This window comes from Rhinolophus sinicus, linkage group LG06 (assembly GCF_036562045.2).
Source record: "Rhinolophus sinicus isolate RSC01 linkage group LG06, ASM3656204v1, whole genome shotgun sequence".
NCBI lineage: Eukaryota > Metazoa > Chordata > Mammalia > Chiroptera > Rhinolophidae > Rhinolophus > Rhinolophus sinicus.
The window spans coordinates 3,057,632-3,077,907 of NC_133756.1; the positions used below are offsets into that span (position 1 = coordinate 3,057,632).

The window sequence follows — 20,276 nt, forward strand, 5'->3', positions numbered from 1 at the left end:
CACCAATAATAAATACAGTAAGTCCCTCACTTAACATTGTTAACAGGTTCTGTGAATTTAAAGGAAGTGATGTATGACAAAACCAGCTTTACCATAGGCAAATTGATATAAACAAGACTTAAATTCCTAAGGCATCTCATCAGCGTTATAATGAAACGATGATGATAAAACCATGTTACTTGAGGACCTTCTGTGTATGTTCAAGGACTAAATGTTCTTTTTACATGTAGATCTGAAGTGTGTAATTTTATTTAATCCTTTAAGAGTCAAGAGGAAGATGAAATCTCTTAGCCCTGAGTTTGATGGACGTGGTAGATGAGGTGATGTCGCTATATGCTGTGCATCCCTCTCTGCCCCCAAGTATGGAGCCATCATGTTGAAAGTGCTTTTGAGTCACCACAACCGTTTTGAATGATATGAATGTCAACTTAAAAACGGACGGGTGGTATTCACATAAGTGAAATTCAGAACGAAGCTTTGGGAATAAATAATCTCAGGGCATCTTACTGGGCCTATTTGTTCAGCTTCTCAGCGGTCTGTTTTCATTTATGACTGACAGTCATTATAGACCATGTGGGATTTAAAGTTTTAATGGTTCATGATTACTGTGAAGTTGGGTAATTAATTTTGTCCTAATTTATTTGGGTGTTAGGACTCTAAGAAATCACTGAAAAAGTTTTATTAAATAATTTGTGGAAATAAATATAATGACTTACTAAATAAATATAATGATTTAGTAAATGTTATTTACTAAACCTATTCTCTATATGTGAAGTTTTTTCAATGCAGAAAATTCTCTAAGTGTTTTAATTTTTTTTAAAAGGAGCTTAGAGTTTGAGACAATTTGATATTTGCAGAAAGCTGCTATGCAAGAATATTGGTAAAGCCTTGTCATTCAAGCTATAGTCTTTAGAACTTGAAATTTGTAATTTGTGTGTGTGTGTGTGTATATATATGTATATGTATATGTATATGTATATGTATATGTATATGTATGTATGTATGTTTGTGTTAAAATAATCCAAGAAAAACTGATTGGAAGAACTGAAAGAAAATTAAGGAAACTGAGACACTGTCAGTGTTTTCTGACTCATAGATAATAAGAGCAATGATATGCTTTGAAATGATGCCTTTTTTAATGTTTAAAATATCTTGATAATGCCTTGAACTCATGCATATTTAAAATAATGCCAGGGTGCTTAGAAATGCTTTGCTAGGTGTTTTTTGTTTGTTTGAAACCCTTGATTTGAGTGAATAAGGATTTGAGTGGTCTGATTAAGTGAATTCCTAGTGCAAGAGATTAACCAGAAATTCCTTTTTATTTGATGCTTGTGGTAAAAAATATTGAGTATACAGTACATTCTAGTGCACAACTGAATCTTTGATTTGGAATTTGCGGTGCTGGTATGGGGAGGAGGGGGGTACGTGGAGGAAGAGGTTTGGCTACTAACACTTGATTCCATCATGTATTGTCACTGAGGCAGCAGGAGCCAGAGGCTGCGCAGAAAACATGGAGCCCAGAGTGATCTGTAGAGAATGAAGAGAAACATCATGAAAAAGATGTTCCCGTTATCCGATGCTTTTCTTGGGATTTGTCTTTTTGTTGGTTTTTAAAGAGACATACAAAAATCAGTAGTAAATGGAGCATATTAACTCTCAGATTTTAAGAAGTTGTTAGAAAGTGATTCTTTGCTTCTCAAAAGGAATACGTAATAGGACTTCATAAAAATGATTTAATATTAAAAACGTTTGCTTTTCTGTAATTTTTAAACAACTTTAAGAATCGAGATTGTTATATAAACATTTGGATTTTATGGGGTTTTATATCATTTACAACCTCATGAAATGGAATTGGTTAGTTTTTTTGGGAAATGTTATGTATTCTCTAGAGTACTTGAAAGGGAGCATATTCAGACTATTATCTGAGGTATCCTTTTTTGATACTTATAAGGACTGTGCTGGCTTTCAGAAGTTGCTCTCTAATCTTTTGCTGGTTGTAAATTTTTCGGTTTCTTTCTAAAAAAAAAAAAAAAAAAGTGATACATACCAAACTGGTTCTACCCCTAAAAGAAATCATGTCTTGAACTTTATGCTCTGTGCCTGTTCAGTATACTTACCTTATGGGCATTATGAGAAAATTAAAACTCATTTGAATGGTGTCTTTTTTCCCTCTGGTATTAAGCCTTTGTCTTTCACCTTGCCTTCAGCTTTACAAAATTAAACTAGGAGTTTGAGGAAATGGTAGGGTCTTTTCTTTGACACCCCTAACACCTTGAATATTTCCTTACTAAGTACATAGCTTATGACTCTAGCCTCTCTCATTAGAAACTCTTCTGAAAGCTCAATTTGTCCACTTGTGGTTCGTTTTACAGTTATGTTTATCTGACACCACTGAAATTTTGTTTTTATTGTAAGCAAAGCATGCCACTGTCACTGTGCTTTGGCACTGTGTCATCTTAACTTGGTTATTTTGAGGGGCACACACCATACTGCTTTACGACAGGATCCAGATTAGAGTGTGAAGCCAGAAGGGTCATATGTTTTTGTTCATGCTGAGCTAAGGAAATGGCTTTGATTAATGCAGAAAGGTTAATGGTAGTGGTAGAACAAATACTCTGAGATTTCAGAGGCCATCTGCTAAAGGATTTGTGCAGATACTCGGTGTGCTGAGTGCCCCTAGTAACCAGGGTATGAGGGGACATTGGGCACGTTAACTTAAAACTGTTTTCTTTTTTAGGTCCACAACTCCCAGGCCTGTTGCAGATCTCCAACTCCTGCTTTGTGTGACCCCCCAGCATGCTCTCTGCCGGTGGCGTCACAGCCACCACAGCATCTTTCTGAAGCCGGGAGAGGGCCTGTAGGGGTAAGGAGAATCCCGTTTTTAAAAGCTGTCAATATTTTATATCCCACAGGGTATAAAATAGGAATATTACCTCCCTCCCCAGAGCCCCTTTTCAAATGTGCTGTATTGTGTGTGTTTTTAAAGGAGTAACAAGTACATGCACAGAGGAAGCAAAATACGGGACTTGCCTTACCCCTCTAGGACAGTTCCAGAGTTAGTGGGGTTGGTGATGTAGGGTATTTTGGCACCAGCAGAGAGCATGCTGGGCTGCTGCAAGGAGCAGGAGCTGGCAATCAGCAGCGAGTATGGATGTTGGCAACTGAAATGGGGAAAAAAGGGGGTAAGTGTGAGACCAAGTGTGGAATATGCATTTCCCAGGACCATTGGGACTCATGGCCCACGAATCTAAACTGTTTTGGGTGCCGTTCTCTCAGGTGACATTTTGTAGAGTATTGCTCAGAAGTAGCTAGGCTCTTCTGCAATGCAGAAGAAAACACTTTGAAGGGTGTGGGTTGGGGTGTAGATACACTGCTCTCAGCTGTGCCCTGGTAATTCCTGTTACCTGGTAGTAACGTGGGGTGTGTGTGAGACGTAGCGAGATGAGATGTCTTTAGTGTGTTATCCCTTAGAACAGAGGACCCGGTTAGTGATCCAGGAGGGCTGTTTTTGTCACATCTCACCTTTTCTGAAAGCTGTGTGTACACCTGTCTTCCTTTTCCTTTCCTTGTGAGGATTTAATGGTAAAGTTTTCTGAAACACAAGTGTTCATTGTTGTGCTCAACCGCTGTTAATCAACGACAGATGTTTAAGACCTATGTTTACCTTGTGTGTAACTGACTGTGGGGCTCAGACTCAGACTCATACTCAGTGAGCAAATCACACAAGAAAGGAGCCATCTCACACGCACACGCACAGTACAAGGTACGGCAATGGAATGAGTCGTTCCACTGCAGGGTAGAATCTTAATACCGTGAGACTGAGAAAGGAGTGCTCCAAATGGGAGATGTGGTGAAGGTAGGTAGGTTGCGTTTTTGCTACATCAGCATGTGGACAGGCAGAGTGGAGGAGCCTGGCAGGTGTCCCGTCAGCCTGTCTATAAGCAGCACAGGCAGTGAGCCTGGTGAAGCTGGGAGTTGTGAGAAGACGGCCGCAGGACGTCATGGAAGTGCACAGGTTAGTGGGTTTGGGGAGGCAGAGGTGGGGTGTAAAATGGGGCCCGATCATGAAGGGTCCTAAAGCTCAACAAAGGCACGATTTCACGTGCTAGGCAGGAGAGCGCCTTTGCAGGCTTTCTGTTCTCTGCAAGCCAGTCCGCAGATCACTGCTTAAGAAGAGTCGCTGGGAAGCAGTGTGGAGTGGGGACTTGAGGGTTATCATCTGTGCATAACGCTGAGAGGACCAGACAACAGAGATGGGATATGAATAGTTGTAACAAAGGCAGGAGTAATGGCCACAACAGCAATTCCATGTTTAGATCATTGCCAGTGTAACGTATCGAGGATTAGACCGGAAAAAAGGTTCACATTATGGAAGCCCTAAAATTCTGGGTGGAATAGCCATTCACAAAGGAAGATAAACCCAGTGTAGTGGATAAAAGTCTAATTTTAATCCCTGGAGAGAGAGACGGACAAATTAGCAGCTTGGACTTGACTACCTACTTCAAATGCTTCAGTCATTACCAGTTACCATCTTGTTTCCATATGTATCTAAGAAATGGTTTTTATCTTTCAGGCTGATGTTTTCTTTACTCTCTAGTCAGTGTGGATGTCATTGTTAGACTGTTTCATTTACCACAGTACTCGCTAACCAGGATTTGCTGAATGGATTTAAATTTTTTCCCATAACAACATTGATTTTCAGTAAGCTTTTTCTGTTAGCATTAGTGATGACCAGAATTTAATTTTTTAGCAGTAAAAATGTGGTGTTCACTGGGGATTTAAATAAGTTTATGATGGGTGGTGTACTCAGATACCATCGTATGTAGGTTTGAGAAGACTCTGTAGTAAGATGACAAATCTTTCAGTCAAGACGATGCTGCATAAAGCTAACTGTATTGATTGTTCTTTAACAACGCTTCATGCTGCCGGAGTCATTGGAGCGGGATCTGAATTGGATCCAGTTGGCAAAGCTCCTCCCCATGTGTGGGGCTCATAAATCCTGCAGGCACACGGCTCTAATGCAGTATAATGAGGGAGCTGCTGGGAGAAAAATTGATTACAGGGTTGCAGACAATATCATTAACGTTTCTTGCCATGATACACCAGATGTCTTCCCTAATAGACTATTTTTGTTAATTTAGTTTTTATAGGATAGCGTTGATGGCATTATAATTTAACTTTCTTTGCATATTCAGGTATATGTGATCTGTGTTTCTACACTAATGATGACATCCACTCATAGATTTAATTTTATAAAATTTTAACTTATCTGTTCATTTTAAAATTATCTGTGTTGAGAAGGCACCATTTTTATTTGTTACTGAGACTCTGTTAGCTTGGATGTTTTCTAGCAAAAAGTACTGTGTTTACTGGTAATTCAGAGGCAGTGAGGGAGGTGAGAAGGCAAAGAAAACATTGCCCAGATCCTCCCTAGACAAATCAGAGATGCTCCCCCAACCCCAGCCGGTCCCCGAGTTATGAAGTGCTTTATATGGCACAACTGACACTCTCCACAGCAGAAAAGGAGCAGCCATTTAAAGGGGACGTGAAATGGACACTCGTGTCCCCTGTCGGGTGGCCGAATCTGTCCTTGACCCTGTCCTCGTCCTCGCTGGGAGATCAAGGGCTAGTTAGGGGATTTAGTTCTTCCACATTTTTATGTCTTAGGAACATCTTTTTGTGTGTTTAAGACCTCTGCCCAGTGGCTAACATATAAATCAGTACTGTAATAGGGGGTCGAGCTATTTTATTTCAGTCATTTTTTTAACTGCTAGTTTTATTTTTGGTGTATTTTATAGGACATATTTTTTTCTCTTGACGTGTTCCTGTATAACATAGGACATGTTAATTAACCTTTCTAACCCTTAGTTTTCTCACTTAGAAAATGGGTATAATATTACTATCTACCTTAAAGAGTTGTTGCAAAGATTAATGAAATAATTCATTAAATTGCTTAGCATGATATTAAGCCTACAATAAGCATTCATTAAGCATTATCTGTTATATAGACTTCTGTCATACTAACTCAGGTTTTAAATGATTTATTAGTTTTCTAGACATTCTTCATCTGAGTTCCTTAGGCCCCCGAGGTGGTCTCTCTGAGTGCAAGAGGGCCTGTGACCTTCCTTAAACTGCTGGCAAAGTCTTACATGTTAATGTGCAATTTTCTGGAGAAAGTGTGCTTTTCAACCATGGGTGCTAATCAGTAGATTTTAAAATGTTGAAAAATATTTAAAATTTAAGATTAAGAGCTGGTGGGTCATTTAAAACCTCCAATCTGCTAGCTGTTTAAGGAAGTAGACTAACCCTGGGTGTTTACTTGGTGCCCAGGCATCTGCTGCCCCTTTGACCCCTGGGTCCCCCCAGCAATCTGACATGGATTTAATTTTGCAGATGAGAAACCTGGAGGTTAGCCTTTGTCTAAAATCCTGCCCTTAGAGAGTGCAGGACTGCGGTTTAGCTCCAGAACTCCCACCCCCTGACCTTGTATAATCTTCGTGGTCCAATGGTGACTTGTGTGCCCCCCGGGGACCCTGCAGTGGTGCCAGCCTTTGCCTGCACGGGTCTGCAGGGTTCCTGAGCCAGCCTGCTGCTCATTCACTGGGTACAGTGAAGAAGTGTGACAGGCTGGCCCTCACCCTAAAAAAGTGACAGTGTGTCAACAGGATGCTGTGAGAAACCTTCTTAGTATCAGAAAATTTATTTTCCTGTTAGCAGTTGTAGTGGTCAGATCTTTAGTATCCTTTTGTTTAAAAAAATGCATGACCAACAGTTACCATGAGTTCCCTTTTCATTCATCTTAATGGCATTTACAGTTAACCCTTGAACATGAGGGTTAGCACCCCCCCCCCACACACACACCAGCAGTTGAAAATCCACATATCACTTTTGACTCCCCCCAAACTTAAGTCGTCCCTTGGTATCTGCCAGGGATTGGTTCCAGGAACCCCTGCGGATACCAAAATTCAAGGATGCCCAAGTTCCCTATGTAAAAGGACGTAGATCAAAGGGTCCCATCAGCCCTCTGCACCTGTGGACTCCCAGCCTGATCGAAACTAGTACAGGGGTTTATTGAAACACACCCGTGTATAAGTGGACCCGTGCAGTTCAACCCTGTGGTGCTCAAGGGTTAACAGTGTATACATTTGAAAAATAATTCCCGTAGTCTGCGTTTGTTAGTCTGCGTGTGTTTGTTTAAGGAAAAAACTTGGTGCGTGTAAGAAGTTGGGCTTTGCGTTTCTTGGAATAAATCCACTGCCTGGATCTAGACAAACCTGCTTCATGAACCCGGAGCAGGAAGCTGGGCCCAGTGGCTTTCCTCAAATGCCCTGTTCACGAGTGGCTGCCAAGGCTGGAAGACAGTCTCCCCGGTCTGCTTGGTGCTCTTCTCACTGCTCCTGGTGACTGTCCCCACCCACGGGCATGTTCTTAGCGCTGGCCCATGCCATGCCCCGCCCACGTCTGCCTCACTAAGACTCTTTTGCTTCAGATCTAGTTTAAACTTTTGTGACTGTATCTCAAACCAGTGTTCAAACAGATTTTTGGTGTTTTCTTGTTTTTTTCTTCCTGCTTATGTAAGACATCATTTTTAAGTATCATTTCTAACACTGGTACTTTTCATATTTCAGTACCATTTAATAATTAAAAGTGAATATTATAAAATGGTATTTTAAAAGTAAAGCTGGTTATAGTTCTTACCTACTTGTTGCTTGTAAAGAACTCCAATCTGGTTGCTTATTTGGCTGTGCAGGAGTTTCTGAGGATATCCTCCTTTTTCAATATTTACTGTGGCTTCCCAGTTGACATTAAAGATGCCAAAAATAACGATTGCCTTTTATTTTTGATGGTAAGTAAAGGTGTTAAAATGACTGCATTTTCAGAAAAATTGCCAGTACCAATGCTGGGATTAATCCAGCTACCCTAAATGAAAGGTGATTGATGTGGCAAATTTTAAAAATTCTTAAAACACCCATCCGACCGATAGTATTAAGAGAGCATGTGTGTTGCTTCCAGTACAGTAATTCCTTTCACTTGGGACAGTAGATTTTATACCTTGCTCGCCTGTAAAAGCTAATTGTTGCCTAGCTTGTTCTTAAGGCTGTCTTTCCCTCATACCCACATGCTCCTTTTTTACGAAAAGGTGCATCAAGCCATATTTTCAGAACATAGATTTGAATAACCTTATGATTTTATAAAAATGCCTACTATGTAAGCAGTCATTTTTGTTACCATAGGTCTGCGTCAGATGCAATGATTGCTACTCCGTTTGGTTGAGCTCCCTTTTCTTTCAGGGATAGTTATCCTTTATCATCACCTTTATTACTTACAGGCACTGAACGCCCTTTCAGCCGTGCCTTTTTGGGGCTGCTTCACACTGTTTGGAAAATACCCGAGCAACTGTATGGTGTTCCCAGGCTCTACAAGTTCTCCTGAAGTAGTTTTACTAATATAAATTGCCAACACATTTCCGCACATGGAAGTAGATCATGCAGTTTTGTTTAGCTTAACTTCGTTTTTAGCGTTTAGGATATCATACTACTTTCAGTTGGCAGTAGCTCTTATAAATGTCAAGGCCTTCCATGGATACCAGAGTTTTCTCTGGGACTGGAGTGAAGTTTACATAACCCATCTAAGGTTAATCGATCCTTTTCAGAGTCTATAGAAATTATTATGTCTCATGCCTTGAAGTTGGTATTTTCTGTTTTTGGTCTCATGTTTTACAGTTAGATTGAATGTCAGGTACTTGCCTTTTTTTTTCCTTTTAAATAGACTTTATTTTTTAGAGTAGTTCTAGGTTCATAACAAAACTGAGTGGAAGGTACAGAGATTTCCCATGTACCTCCCTGCTCCCCGACGTGAATAGCCTCCCCCATTCTCAACGTCCCCCCCCAAATGGGACATATGCAGTAATTGATGAACGCACGTGGACATGTCAGTATCATCCAAAGTGAACATTTGGATTCACTCTTTGTGCTGTACATTCTATAGGTTTGGAGAAGTTTATAATGCCATGAATCCACCATCACAGTCTCATACAGGGTAGTTTCACTGCCCCAAAAATCCTCTGTGCTCTGCCTGTTCATCTTCATAGTTTTGTTTTTGTTTTCCATAATGTCATATAGTTGGAATCACACAGTATGCAGCCTTTTCAGATTGGCTTCTTTCACTTAGTAACATGCACTTAAGAATCCTCCATGTCTTTTCATGGCTTGATTGCTTATTTTTTTTACACACTGAACAATATTCCTTTGTTTGGATGTACCACAGTTTATTTATCCATCACCTACTGAAAGATATCTTCGTTCTTCCAAGTTTTAGCAATTATGAATAAAGCTGCTATAACATCTGTGTGCAGATTTTTATGTGGACGTAAGTTTACAACTCCTTTGGGTAAGTACGAAGGAGCACGATTGTAGGATTGTGGTAAGAATATGTTTAGTTTTCTAAGCAACAACCAAACTGGTTTCCAAAGTAGCTGTACTAGTTTGCATCCCCACCAGCAATGACTGAAGGCTTCCTCTTGCTCCACATTCTTGCCAACGTTTGGTATCAGTGCTTTGGATTTTGGCCCTTTTATTAGGTGCGTGGTGGCATTTCATTGTTGTTTTAGTTTTCATTTCCCTAATAACATATGCTGTGGAGTATCTTTTCATGTGCTTATGAGGTGTGATCAAACAATACGGTAAGTGTTTAAATAAAAAGAATTTATCACAGTAAAAGACACATTGCGATTAGTCTCCCTCAAAATACTCTCCCTTGCTTTGAACACACTTATCCCACCGTTCTTTCCACTTTCTTTTTTTATTTTGAAGGTTTTATTGGAGAAGGGGAACAGGACTTTACTGGGAAACAGTGTGTACTTCCAGGACTTTTTCCAAGTCAAGATGTTCTTTCAGTTGTAGTTGTGGAGGGCGCAGCTCAGCTCCAGGTCCAGTTGCCATTGTTAGTTGCAGGGGGTACAGCCCACCATCCCTTGCGGGAGTTGAACCTGCAACCTTGTGGTTGAGAGGACGTGCTGCAGCCAACTGAGCCATCCAGAAGCTCAGCGGCAGCTCAGCTTAAGATGCCGTGTTCAATCTTAGTTGCAGGGGGCAGAGCCCACCATCCCTGTGGGAGTCGAGGAGTCGAACAGGCAACCTTGTGGTTGAGAGACCAGTGGCCCATGTGGGAATTGAACCGGCAGCCTTCAGAGTTAGGAGCACGGAGCTCCAACCGCCTGAGCCACCGGGCCGCCCCCTCTTTCCACTTTCTGAAGCAATTCTGGAAGTCCTCTTTTGTGAGTGTTTTTAGTTGCATTGTGGCTGCCTCCATGTCCTGAATCATTCTGACTTTGGGGAAGACCCAGAAGTTGCACGATGCCAGATCCAGTGAATAAGGTGGATGAGGACACACCATGATGTTTTTATTTGACAGAAATTGCCATATCAGAAGCGATGTGTGACATGGAGTGTTGTCATGATGGGGGATGATTTATGGCACATTTTAAAACACACCTTCTCTCAACTGCAGCTCACATGCGACTGACTGCACTGAACGAGTTCAAACTTGTCACACACTGTTACTAAGGTGTGACGCTCCACTTCCCTTATTGAAGATCCCTGCCTTCCCGTTGGATGGCACTCGGCAGCAGCAGTCATTGTATTTTGTGATCACAACAGAAAGGCTCCGTGTCACACATCGCTGCTGGTACGGCAATTTCTGTCAAATAAAACCATTGTGGTGTGTCCTCATTCACCTTATACACTGGATCTGGCACCTGAGACGTCCTGGCTCTTCCCCAAAGTCAAAATGATTCAGGACTTCGAGGCAGCCATGACAGCGCAACTAAAGACACTCACAAACGAGGACTTCCAGAACTGCTTCAGAAAGTGACAAGAACGATGCGATAAGTGTGTTCGAAGTGAGAGGGAGTATTTTAAGGGGGATTGATAGCAATGTGTCTTTTACTGTAATAAATTTTTTTATTTAAACATTCACCGTATTTTGTGATTACACGTCATATTTGTCATCTGTATATCTTTTTTGGTGAGATGTCTGTGAAAGTCTCTGGTTTATTTTTTAATTATTTTATTTATTTTCTTATTATTGAGTGTTAAGAATTCTTTGTATATTTTGGATGACAGTCCTTATCAGATGTGTCTTTTGCAAATATTTTCTCCCAGTCCATGCTCGTCTTATTTTCTTGACATTGTCTGTTGCAGAGCAGACATTTTTAATTTTAATGAAGTCCAGCTTTATCGATTCTTTCTTTCATGGATTGTGTGCCTTTGGTGTTGAATCTAAAAAGGCATTACCATACCCATGGTCACGTAGGTTTTCTTCTATATTGTCTTCTAGGAATTTGATAGTTCTGTATTCTACATTTAGATCTGTGATCTTTTTTTTTTTTTTTTTAGTTACCATTTCTTTTTATTATGGTGAGAACATTTAAGACCTACTCTCTTAGTAACTTCCAAGTATATAATACAATATTATTAATTAAAATCACTGTGCTATACGTCCCCAAAACTTACTTATCTTATAACTGGAAGTTCGTACCTTTTGACCAACATCTCCCCATGTCTCCCATCGCCCAATTCCCTGGTAACCACCACTCAACTCTGTTTCTATGAGTTGGGCTATTTTAGATTCCACATAGAAGTGGTATCATACAGTATTTGTCTTTCTCAGTCTGACTTATTCTGTGATCCATTTCGAGTTAATTTTGGTGAAGGGCATAAAGTCTGTTTCTAGATTGTTTTTTTTTGTTATTGTTCTTCATGTGGATGTCCAGTTGTTCAACACCATTTGTTGAGAAACTATCTTTTCTCCATTGTATTGTCTTCGCTCCTTTGTCAAGGATCAGTTGACTGTATTTGTGTGGGTTTATTTGTGGGCTCTCTATTCCGTTGTTTTCAATTGAGAGTAAAATGTAACCATCTTACTCTTTACTCCCTAAATACTTAAGTGTGTATTTTGTAAGAACAAGGATATTCATTTATGTAGCAACCATATAGTTATTAAAGTCAGGAAACTTAACAGCGCTACAATACTAATGTAATCCATCGGCACATTTTGCTTATGTCCCAACAATGCCCTCTATAGCAGTTTGTTTTCCTGGCCTAGTCTCTGATTCAACATCACACTTCTGTCTTGTTTCTATGTCGCTTTAGTCTCTTTTAATCTGAAATAGTTCTTTGGCCTTTCTGTCTTTCATGATGTTGGCATGTTTTTAAAGAGTACAGTCCAGTTTTTTGTAGTTAGCTGTTTCCTAGTTATTAGATTCAGGTTGTGCATTTTAGGCAGGACTATTATATTAGTGGCATTGTTGTCCTTAAGTGGCTTACGTTAGAAGACATATGATACCAGTTTGTCACATTATTGGTGATTTTAACTTCAATCACTTGGGTAAGTTACTAATTTTCCCTTTGTAATTAATCAGTTATTTATAGAGAGAAACTTTGAGGCCATGTGAATGTCCTGTTCTCCACCAAGTTTTCACACACTGACATTCACACCTGTTGATTATCTTTGCCTGAATCTCTTTGGCAGTTGTGGATTGTCACCTTTTTAAAATTTTTTTACTCAAACTAAATTGCTCTTTCTCTGAAAAATAGATCAGCATTTCCCTATTGTTAATTGAAATTTGGGATTTTTGAGTGAGGGGGAAGGAAGGAAAAAGGGAAAGGAGGAGGGAAAGAAAGGGGGGGGAGGGATGGGGGAGAACTTTTGAGCCCTCAGGGTTGTTCGTTTTTGTTTGTTTTGAGCAATGCAAGGACTTAATGAATTTCCAGATTTTTTTGTAGAAAAAGGAAAAATCTGTGATGGTGTTTGTTCCATTTTTAGGCTCCAGAGGAGAGAAAAGCTGCTTAGGACAATCGTGAATGTGGTTTAAAAAAATATGCATTTTTACTGTTGAAATTATGGTATTGGTTTGATTCATGTTGGCAACATTTACTAATGATCAAATTACTTAATCTCTCTGCTCCTCAACTCCCTCACTTGGAAAACCAGAATATTATTTCAGTGGTTCTGGAGGAAGGCCCAGGAATCCATAGTTTTTCCAAGAACTCTCCGGGAGATTCTGATGGGCAGCCAGCTTTAATGAATGGAAGCCTGGCATCCACCCCAGTGACTGTTGTAAATGCAGGTTGGTCATGTCCTTTGAGGATGTAGTTCTCTTGGTGCAGTTCCACGACCTCAGTTTCTCAAACCTGAGTATCTAATGTACCGTTAAAAAAAAAAAGTGTTTGTGGTTCTCCCATATTACTTAATTTACCACCTTCTCCAACACACAAATTAGGTATCATCTACATGTTTATATCTCTGATACAGTTTGAAGAGACACTTTGTATATTAATTCAGACCAAACTACAAACCCAATAAAATTCTAACTGCCAACATTAATTTAATAGAATGGGTGATAATGTTTTACTGAAATGAGTCACTTTTCACATAAATTTGTCACTGGTTGCCTGTGGCCCAGATTGTTGGGACTGGGGGAGGTAAGGGGGAGGTCATGTATGACATGTTTAGACGGCTGGGTTCCCTGTGCTGACTCAGTTCGTGTATTGCTTTCATTTTTGTCATTATCACTGAGAAAGCTGTATTAAGTGTGTTTGCGACTTTGCCCTTACTTGGCACAAATGGAGCATATTGCATTTATCGTATTTACTTAATAGCTTGCGATAATTATGGTAGTACTACTGCTGAGTTATTTGATTGTATGTGAACTTAGTCAAAATCATGTAGCTCTAAATTCTATTAATGAAATTATAAAATAGATAATCCAGAAAAATGAGTATATTAACAAATTTAAGATACAGATTGAAATGAAAATACAAATTAGCCCTCTCCTTCCCCCAACTCCCCAGCTCCTGCTCCTCTTTGAGAGAGACAGGCAGCCAGGGTCCCTGACACATGCCCGGTCTCCTCTGGGCTCGATTGAATGAAGGGGGAGCATGTCAGCAACCTTTTTATTTGCAGCACCTCGAGCAGTCCCTGGCTCTGAGAGGTTACTCCTCAACCATTGAGTTAAGAGTTTGCATCATGTACAAGACGGGGAAAAAAGCACATGTTTGTTTAAAAAATCAAGTAAAGAAGGATTTTTCAAAAGGAATACATTAAATGTGACTGAATGGGACCATCAACGTGGATTATAGTATTAATATGTAATACAGTCAGGAGAAAGATTGGCCAGTACTAGCTAGAAAAACCTCGACGGCATGAGTATTTATTAGTTTTTTGAAGCAAGTGACTGTTGGGTGTCTTTCTACCTGGCCTTCCTCGCGTGAAAATGAGAGAGCTGTGGGACCAGGAGAGTATTCCTGGCAGTGGTTTTAGCAACTAGATATCAACATAAGGCTCAAGTTTAATTTTGTGTCCTTACCTGTTTGAATTCTCATGGGCTTGAGGAACTCATATTGTATACGTACCTTGTACACATGTGCAAGTGTTTAGCTAACATGTTTTTCAACTAACATAGCATAAAGGCTGTTCAGTTCTGTTTTTATTTTCATTTATTTGATGTCTGGCCTATAATGCTAGCTTTTGGCCTTTGGAGTCTTTATTAGAGGGGAGCTTGCTGTGCTGTGAGAACAGAAAAGTGGTTCGTCCGCCCACAGGGGGAGGTGTTGGTGGTTGTGAGCTACTGCCCTTGGTTGCAGCCTCTAGACAGTGGTGATGCCCCTTCATGCCTCATCTAATGGAGGGCGCTGCCAGCCTGCCCAGGGCCTTGTACCAACGCACAGTTCAGATGAAAAAAGCAGAAGGACCTAGAAAGGTAGCTGTAAAACGCCACTGGGGTCCCGTAATAGCGAATGTGTGCACGGTGACCTTGGACCTGAAACCCTTGGGATTGTGGTACCTTGATCCAAAGGATAGAGCAGTGCTTTGGAATCATCCAAAGACAAATTATCAGCAGAAATGTTTGCCCCCAGTTCCCACTCCCACACACTGATCGTCCACCACAACGTAATGCGAGTGGAGTGACGGCACTGGAGGGCTGGCGTAATGGGCGCGAGTGTGGGGCAGGCAGCGATGAGCACTCGAGTCAGAAGTCATCGGCATGTTTGCAGTCTCAAGTGTCTTTTGTTTTGAATATTTTTCTGGTACATAAGATACAGGAATGCTCATAAATTAGTATTACTGCTGAATTTAATGTTTAGTTCATTTTTCCTGAACGTTGAGGGATTTTCTGATGTTTCATGTTGGAATGGGGAATAGGAGTTGATAACTACTGCTTTCTCTGGGTTTCCCTTTTGTTAGTATCATCTTCGTAGATGTACTAGACATATCCATAGATGTCCAGAGATTGGCACACTTACCATGACAATTGAGTATCAATCTGCTGTTAAGATATTGAGCAGATTTGTCAACAAAGAAGATGAGAACACAGAAAGATATCAGATGCATTGTGGAAATTACTTAAAGGAAAAACAGCTGGCAAATGATAATTGACATATATATTTAGTCTGTAGAATTTGAAATGCTGCTTTGGTTACTGTGGGTTAAGTCAGGAGGACACATCCATGAGACCAGGGCTTTTCTAGAAATGGATGAGGAATGACAGGAGACCAGGGTGACAGATTAAGGATTGCATGGCAGGCAAGGCGCTGTGATTAAATCCCCCGATGTTGTCACTGAGCCAGAAGGCTGAAGATAACACTCTTCTGCTGCTGAAAACAGGAATCAATACTCACTCCTTGATGGGCTAAATTATTGAAAAGAGCCCTTCTTGCAGTGTTTTATTATCTGGGATTTGCTTCCGCTGGTGATTTGTTAGCAGCATCGGGATGTTTGCTAGGCATTTTGTATGAAGATTATTCAGGCGGCCAGTGGACCCCTTTGGATAAGTCCCTTCCATTTTATATCTTGGATAGATTTGCGATTTACTTTTGCGTAAGTGGCTTTATACCTTTTGGAGTTCTTAAACAGTTTGGGGCACATATCCACATTTTTTTCACCTTGATTTTTTTGTTTTGTTTTCTTTTGTAGCTGTGAGTGGGTGGTTAACAGATTATTTTAGTGGTAACTCTTAACAAACATCCAGTGCATTTGGCATGCCATGTCAACCTGACACTGATTAATATACGCCAACTTTTGTGGTCTTCCCTTAGGAAGAAAATCATACAAGTAGTTGACTTGCCCTTTTATTTTTTAAGCCTTTAATGGGGGAGGATGTTTAATTTGTAAGGTGGCTGATGTGATTTCAGCCAACTTATTGCAAAAGAAAGCAAAAGCAATCTTGTGAGCTTCAGTGAGAGAGGAAAGAAAGCAGCGCTGTGCAGTTCTAGTGCTGCTCGAGTAACTGGGCCCCGTCCAATCCAGAGGCGAGGGCTGGAGAGGTGGCAGCTCCTTGGAAGGTTCTCTGCCGTTATCCTCCCAGCCGGACGCACTGTCTGTCACGTGGAAGCACGATTGGACTTGTTCCTTGGAGGGGCGCAGTTGGAATCTTCCAGGTGAAGTTTGAAGCCTCCTGTATTTATGCAGCCTATGAGGAGGGAAGACTCTTGCCTCAGTGATTCAGAATTGGTGTTACAATATATTTATATTCTTTCTTTGGGATTCTACTGTTCATGAACGATTTTTTGATTCAGCTTCGTGGAAGAGCATGGTCCGCTCGACACAGCCCTGTTAGGGGATGTTAGTCGCCGTAGCGGAACCATGAGGTGAGGCTAAAGAACAGCGTAAAATGACATTTCTCCTTCCCTGGAAAACGGATCAGATTTTAAAATCCTTTATCTAGAGTGGAGGGAAGAGGGCTGAGAGGGAAGGGAGACTAATGAAGAAAGTGTGAAAAGAGAGTGAGGTCTTTGAAAACTGTGTGGTGGACTTCAGAGCCTTGGAAGTGGCGTACGTGTGGGATCCAGCACCAGCACGGCGGGTGACAGCTGCCATGCGTGCTCTGGTCAGGGAGAGGCACCCCCCGCCCCCCGGGGAGAGGTACCCCCCTCCCCCCGCGGGAAGTGAAGCTTAGGCCTGCTTCCTGGGTGCGAGGATCTCTGTAGAGAGAGATGCTGCTTCTGGACTGGCAGCCCCGCCCCGCCCCTGTGCGCTCCCTGGTTTTGTCTGCTGGAAGTCTGGGAATTCCCTTCACATCCCACCTGTCATTTGCTGTAGGGGTCTTCCTTCCGATAGCGAATTCTTTTCTCTTCTGAGCTACCTTTCCCTCTGGTGTGCTGCTTTTTGCAGTACGCTGTGTGTCATTTGTTTCCTGTTTCCCTGACCAGACTGTCAGCTCCTACTTTCTGTCTGGGTCATTTTGGTCAAGTGAGTCAGTACAGGACACGGCTGCTGATCTGTCCAGGAGCGAAAGAGAGCTGGCATCACAGCGAGCTGACTGCTGTGCAATTTATCATCCCAGGGAGGACATCTTTAGGCTACACACTTGTGTCCTGTCGCAGTAATCTGCAGAACAGTCGAAGTTTTCAACTTGTTTTATTAAGCTGCCATCAGTGCAGCTGGAATTATTCTGAGCATATTGCTTTATCTGAAAGAAGGGACATATTTCCCTTTTATATTTTGGGGCAAAGGCAGAAAGGCTGAGACCTAGGCAACCTTTGGTTCTGTTTCCTGCTTGGATGAAACGGCACATTCCTCCTGTTCCTTAAAGGAATGTAATTGACCTCACAGTGACTGCTGGATTGGTATTACCAGGCAGTGAGCTGAGCAGGGGAATGGGGTCTTCTAGAAGATGGACTGGAAAACTGCCAACAGGATTGGTCATTTAAAAAATTCAGTGAAATGTTTATTTATAAAGTTACAGTGAAACTCCCTTGCTTTACAGACCTGATTATCGCCCCGATCATATCAGGTCCCCGTGTGAGCACTTTAATATGTAGCACCGCTTGGATTGGAGAATGTCTGTGCTGCAGAGATCATTCCTTTCCTGGGACAGTAACCACAGCACAGGGGCACCGCAGCGCACACTCCTTTGTGTCTGTTAGCGAGGGAATTTCAACATGCCGATTTTTATTCTCCAGTTTCTTAGTCTTACGTGTTTTTTCTTCCCATTGGCTTGTCGTTTGGATTATCATTTTAGAGAACTCGTTTAACAAGAAGCAACATGAATTTCTTTGTAAATTCAAATGCCTGTTTAAAAATTAGCATCAGTACAAATTAAATGGTTAAACTGGCTATTTTAACAACTAATGGAAGTAGTGAGGTGAAACCCAGGTAACTTACCCTGTTAACTAATGCATGCCATGGGCATGTGTCATGTTTAATAATGATTTTGACCTTCAGGAGTATTGAACTTGAAATTTCTCTCAGGTCGCACTTGAGCCCTGTCACATGCTGTGTGTCAACATTGCTTCCAAAGATACATCACAGCATATATCACAGATCTCTGAAGTTAATTCATTAGAGGAATTTGGTTTGTATTCAAGTTGGGTTTTCTCTATAAGGGAGATAAAATATCAGTGCAGTTCACCAGATTTTTCTAAGTCACAGGCTACTTTGTGTCTGGTGTACTACTGGTTGGACACATTTTTGTGCTTGGGTCAACTTTTTCCCAGTCAAGTCTTGTATCTCGTGGACTAAAACTATATACACATACACGCCAAAGGCTCATTCTTACCGGTTTCCAGAGACGTGATGCCTTACTTCGTGCCACTGCTCAGGTAGTTGATGGGTAACGTTATTATGTACTGACAGTTGCTTTTTGCACCCAGGGGTGGCAAGCTTTTTTCTCTAATGGGCCAGATAGTAATGTTTTCAGCTTTTTCTTCTCTATGGCAACTACTCAACTAGGACACAGACAGCAAGTGACAGTGCGGCTGTTCCAGAAAAACTACAGAACTAGGTGGTGGGCTGGGTATAGGCTGGGGGCCTAGAGTCTGCTGCCCCCTGAGCTAGTCTAAACTTCTGAGGATTATTTCCCTGAATGAGTCACTCCAAAGCTTGGCCTTCCTTCTTCACTATGGCCTCATGCCAGAAGGGCCGAGTGTGGTCTGCAGTGAGTAGGGAACTGCTTTGTTCTTTGCTCTATTATTTTGAGCTGGTGAATATTGTGTAAATCTGTATCTATGACTGTGCCTTTGGCTCTCTCTAACCTCCCGCCCCCACACAGATGGTTTTTTGTATAGTACAATAACAGGTATTTCTTGTAAGAACTCATTCTCACTATGATCCTTGAGTTTTACAATATGTTTAGATACTAGAAGCAATTAAATATGTTTTCTCAGCTTGTTCCCCGCCCCCCCCCCCCCTTGGCCATTAGCTTATATCTGGAGAGAGAATTTGAAAGGTTAAATGTGCATAATAAAACAAATTAAAGTTCAAGTCCTAATACTTCTTGTGGGTGTATTTTTTTTCCTCAAAAAAAAAAGTTGTAACAAAATATTCAAGACAGCAGAAGAGCCTTTTAATCTGCGTTTAGTGAAAAGTATGAATTTTCGGTTAATTTATTATTTAACAGATAAATGTTGATGTGGGAAATACTTTATTTTAGCGTTTGTTGTTAATGAGATAAAACCTTTGAAACCCACATAGGCAAATAAAATTTACCCAAATTAAAATTAGTTCACAGTCACAGATGACATGGCTGATAACCATCAGCTGTTAAATAATATGCTTTTGCTCCACAGGGCATGCTGGGAAGTGAGTGGGAATGGCTCTGTGCCAACCTTTCTCATGGAAAGAAAGGTTGTGACAGAAATCATGTGATTGGCAGTGGTTCTCAGAAGTCTTATTTATATTAAAAGACAATATATTATTATTATCGTGACATTATTACCCAAATTTTTAAGAAACATGATTACTTATTGACAAGCTTTATTCATATCCAGGTAGGTTGTTAGTGTTTCAAATTTTATTTGAGACTAGGATTTGAGGGTTTATGTCATAACCTAAGCTAATGTGGTATGTATTATTTGCTGTTAGCTCACTTGCTACCTTGCTGGCTAAATTATTATAAATTGTCTGTGATTTCTGCCCCTCTATCTCCTTTTCACAAATGCTTTGATAGCTGTAAAAGGCAATACACTCTGACCACAGCCGTTAAATCTGATTTTGTCTTCACTAGTTGACCACGGCATTTCTCTTGTATTTTTCCACCCGGTGGCATACACACTTTAAGTAATTTATTGTGAGTTTACCACTGATCATTTCTATTTTATTTTACTTATGATCATGATTAAGTAATTTCTCTTCACTGAGAGCTAGATTGCTCTTATGGAGAGAGTAGACAGTTGGCTTCTGTGTTCAGTTCTGTCAGTGCTGTGTTACTTCAGGCAAGCTATTTAATCTTTTAGGACACTTACTCTCCATACCTGTCAAGTTGAGAGCAATTGTCC

General features: G+C 40.9%; 1 protein-coding gene across 5 annotated transcripts in view; it reads left to right on the forward strand.

Moving 5' to 3' along the window:
• The window catches only part of RERE (arginine-glutamic acid dipeptide repeats), a 389,301-nt gene that overhangs the window by 183,102 nt on the left and 185,923 nt on the right, over positions 1-20,276 (forward strand). For 4 of the 5 annotated variants that reach the window (XM_019746719.2, XM_019746720.2, XM_074334103.1 and 1 more), the window contains exon 4: positions 2,738-2,863. The exons of the other annotated variant lie outside the window; for it this stretch is intronic. In XM_019746719.2, coding sequence (XP_019602278.2) covers positions 2,738-2,863 — 126 coding nt within the window. The remainder of the gene's footprint in view (positions 1-2,737; positions 2,864-20,276) is intronic. 5 annotated transcript variants of the gene reach the window in all.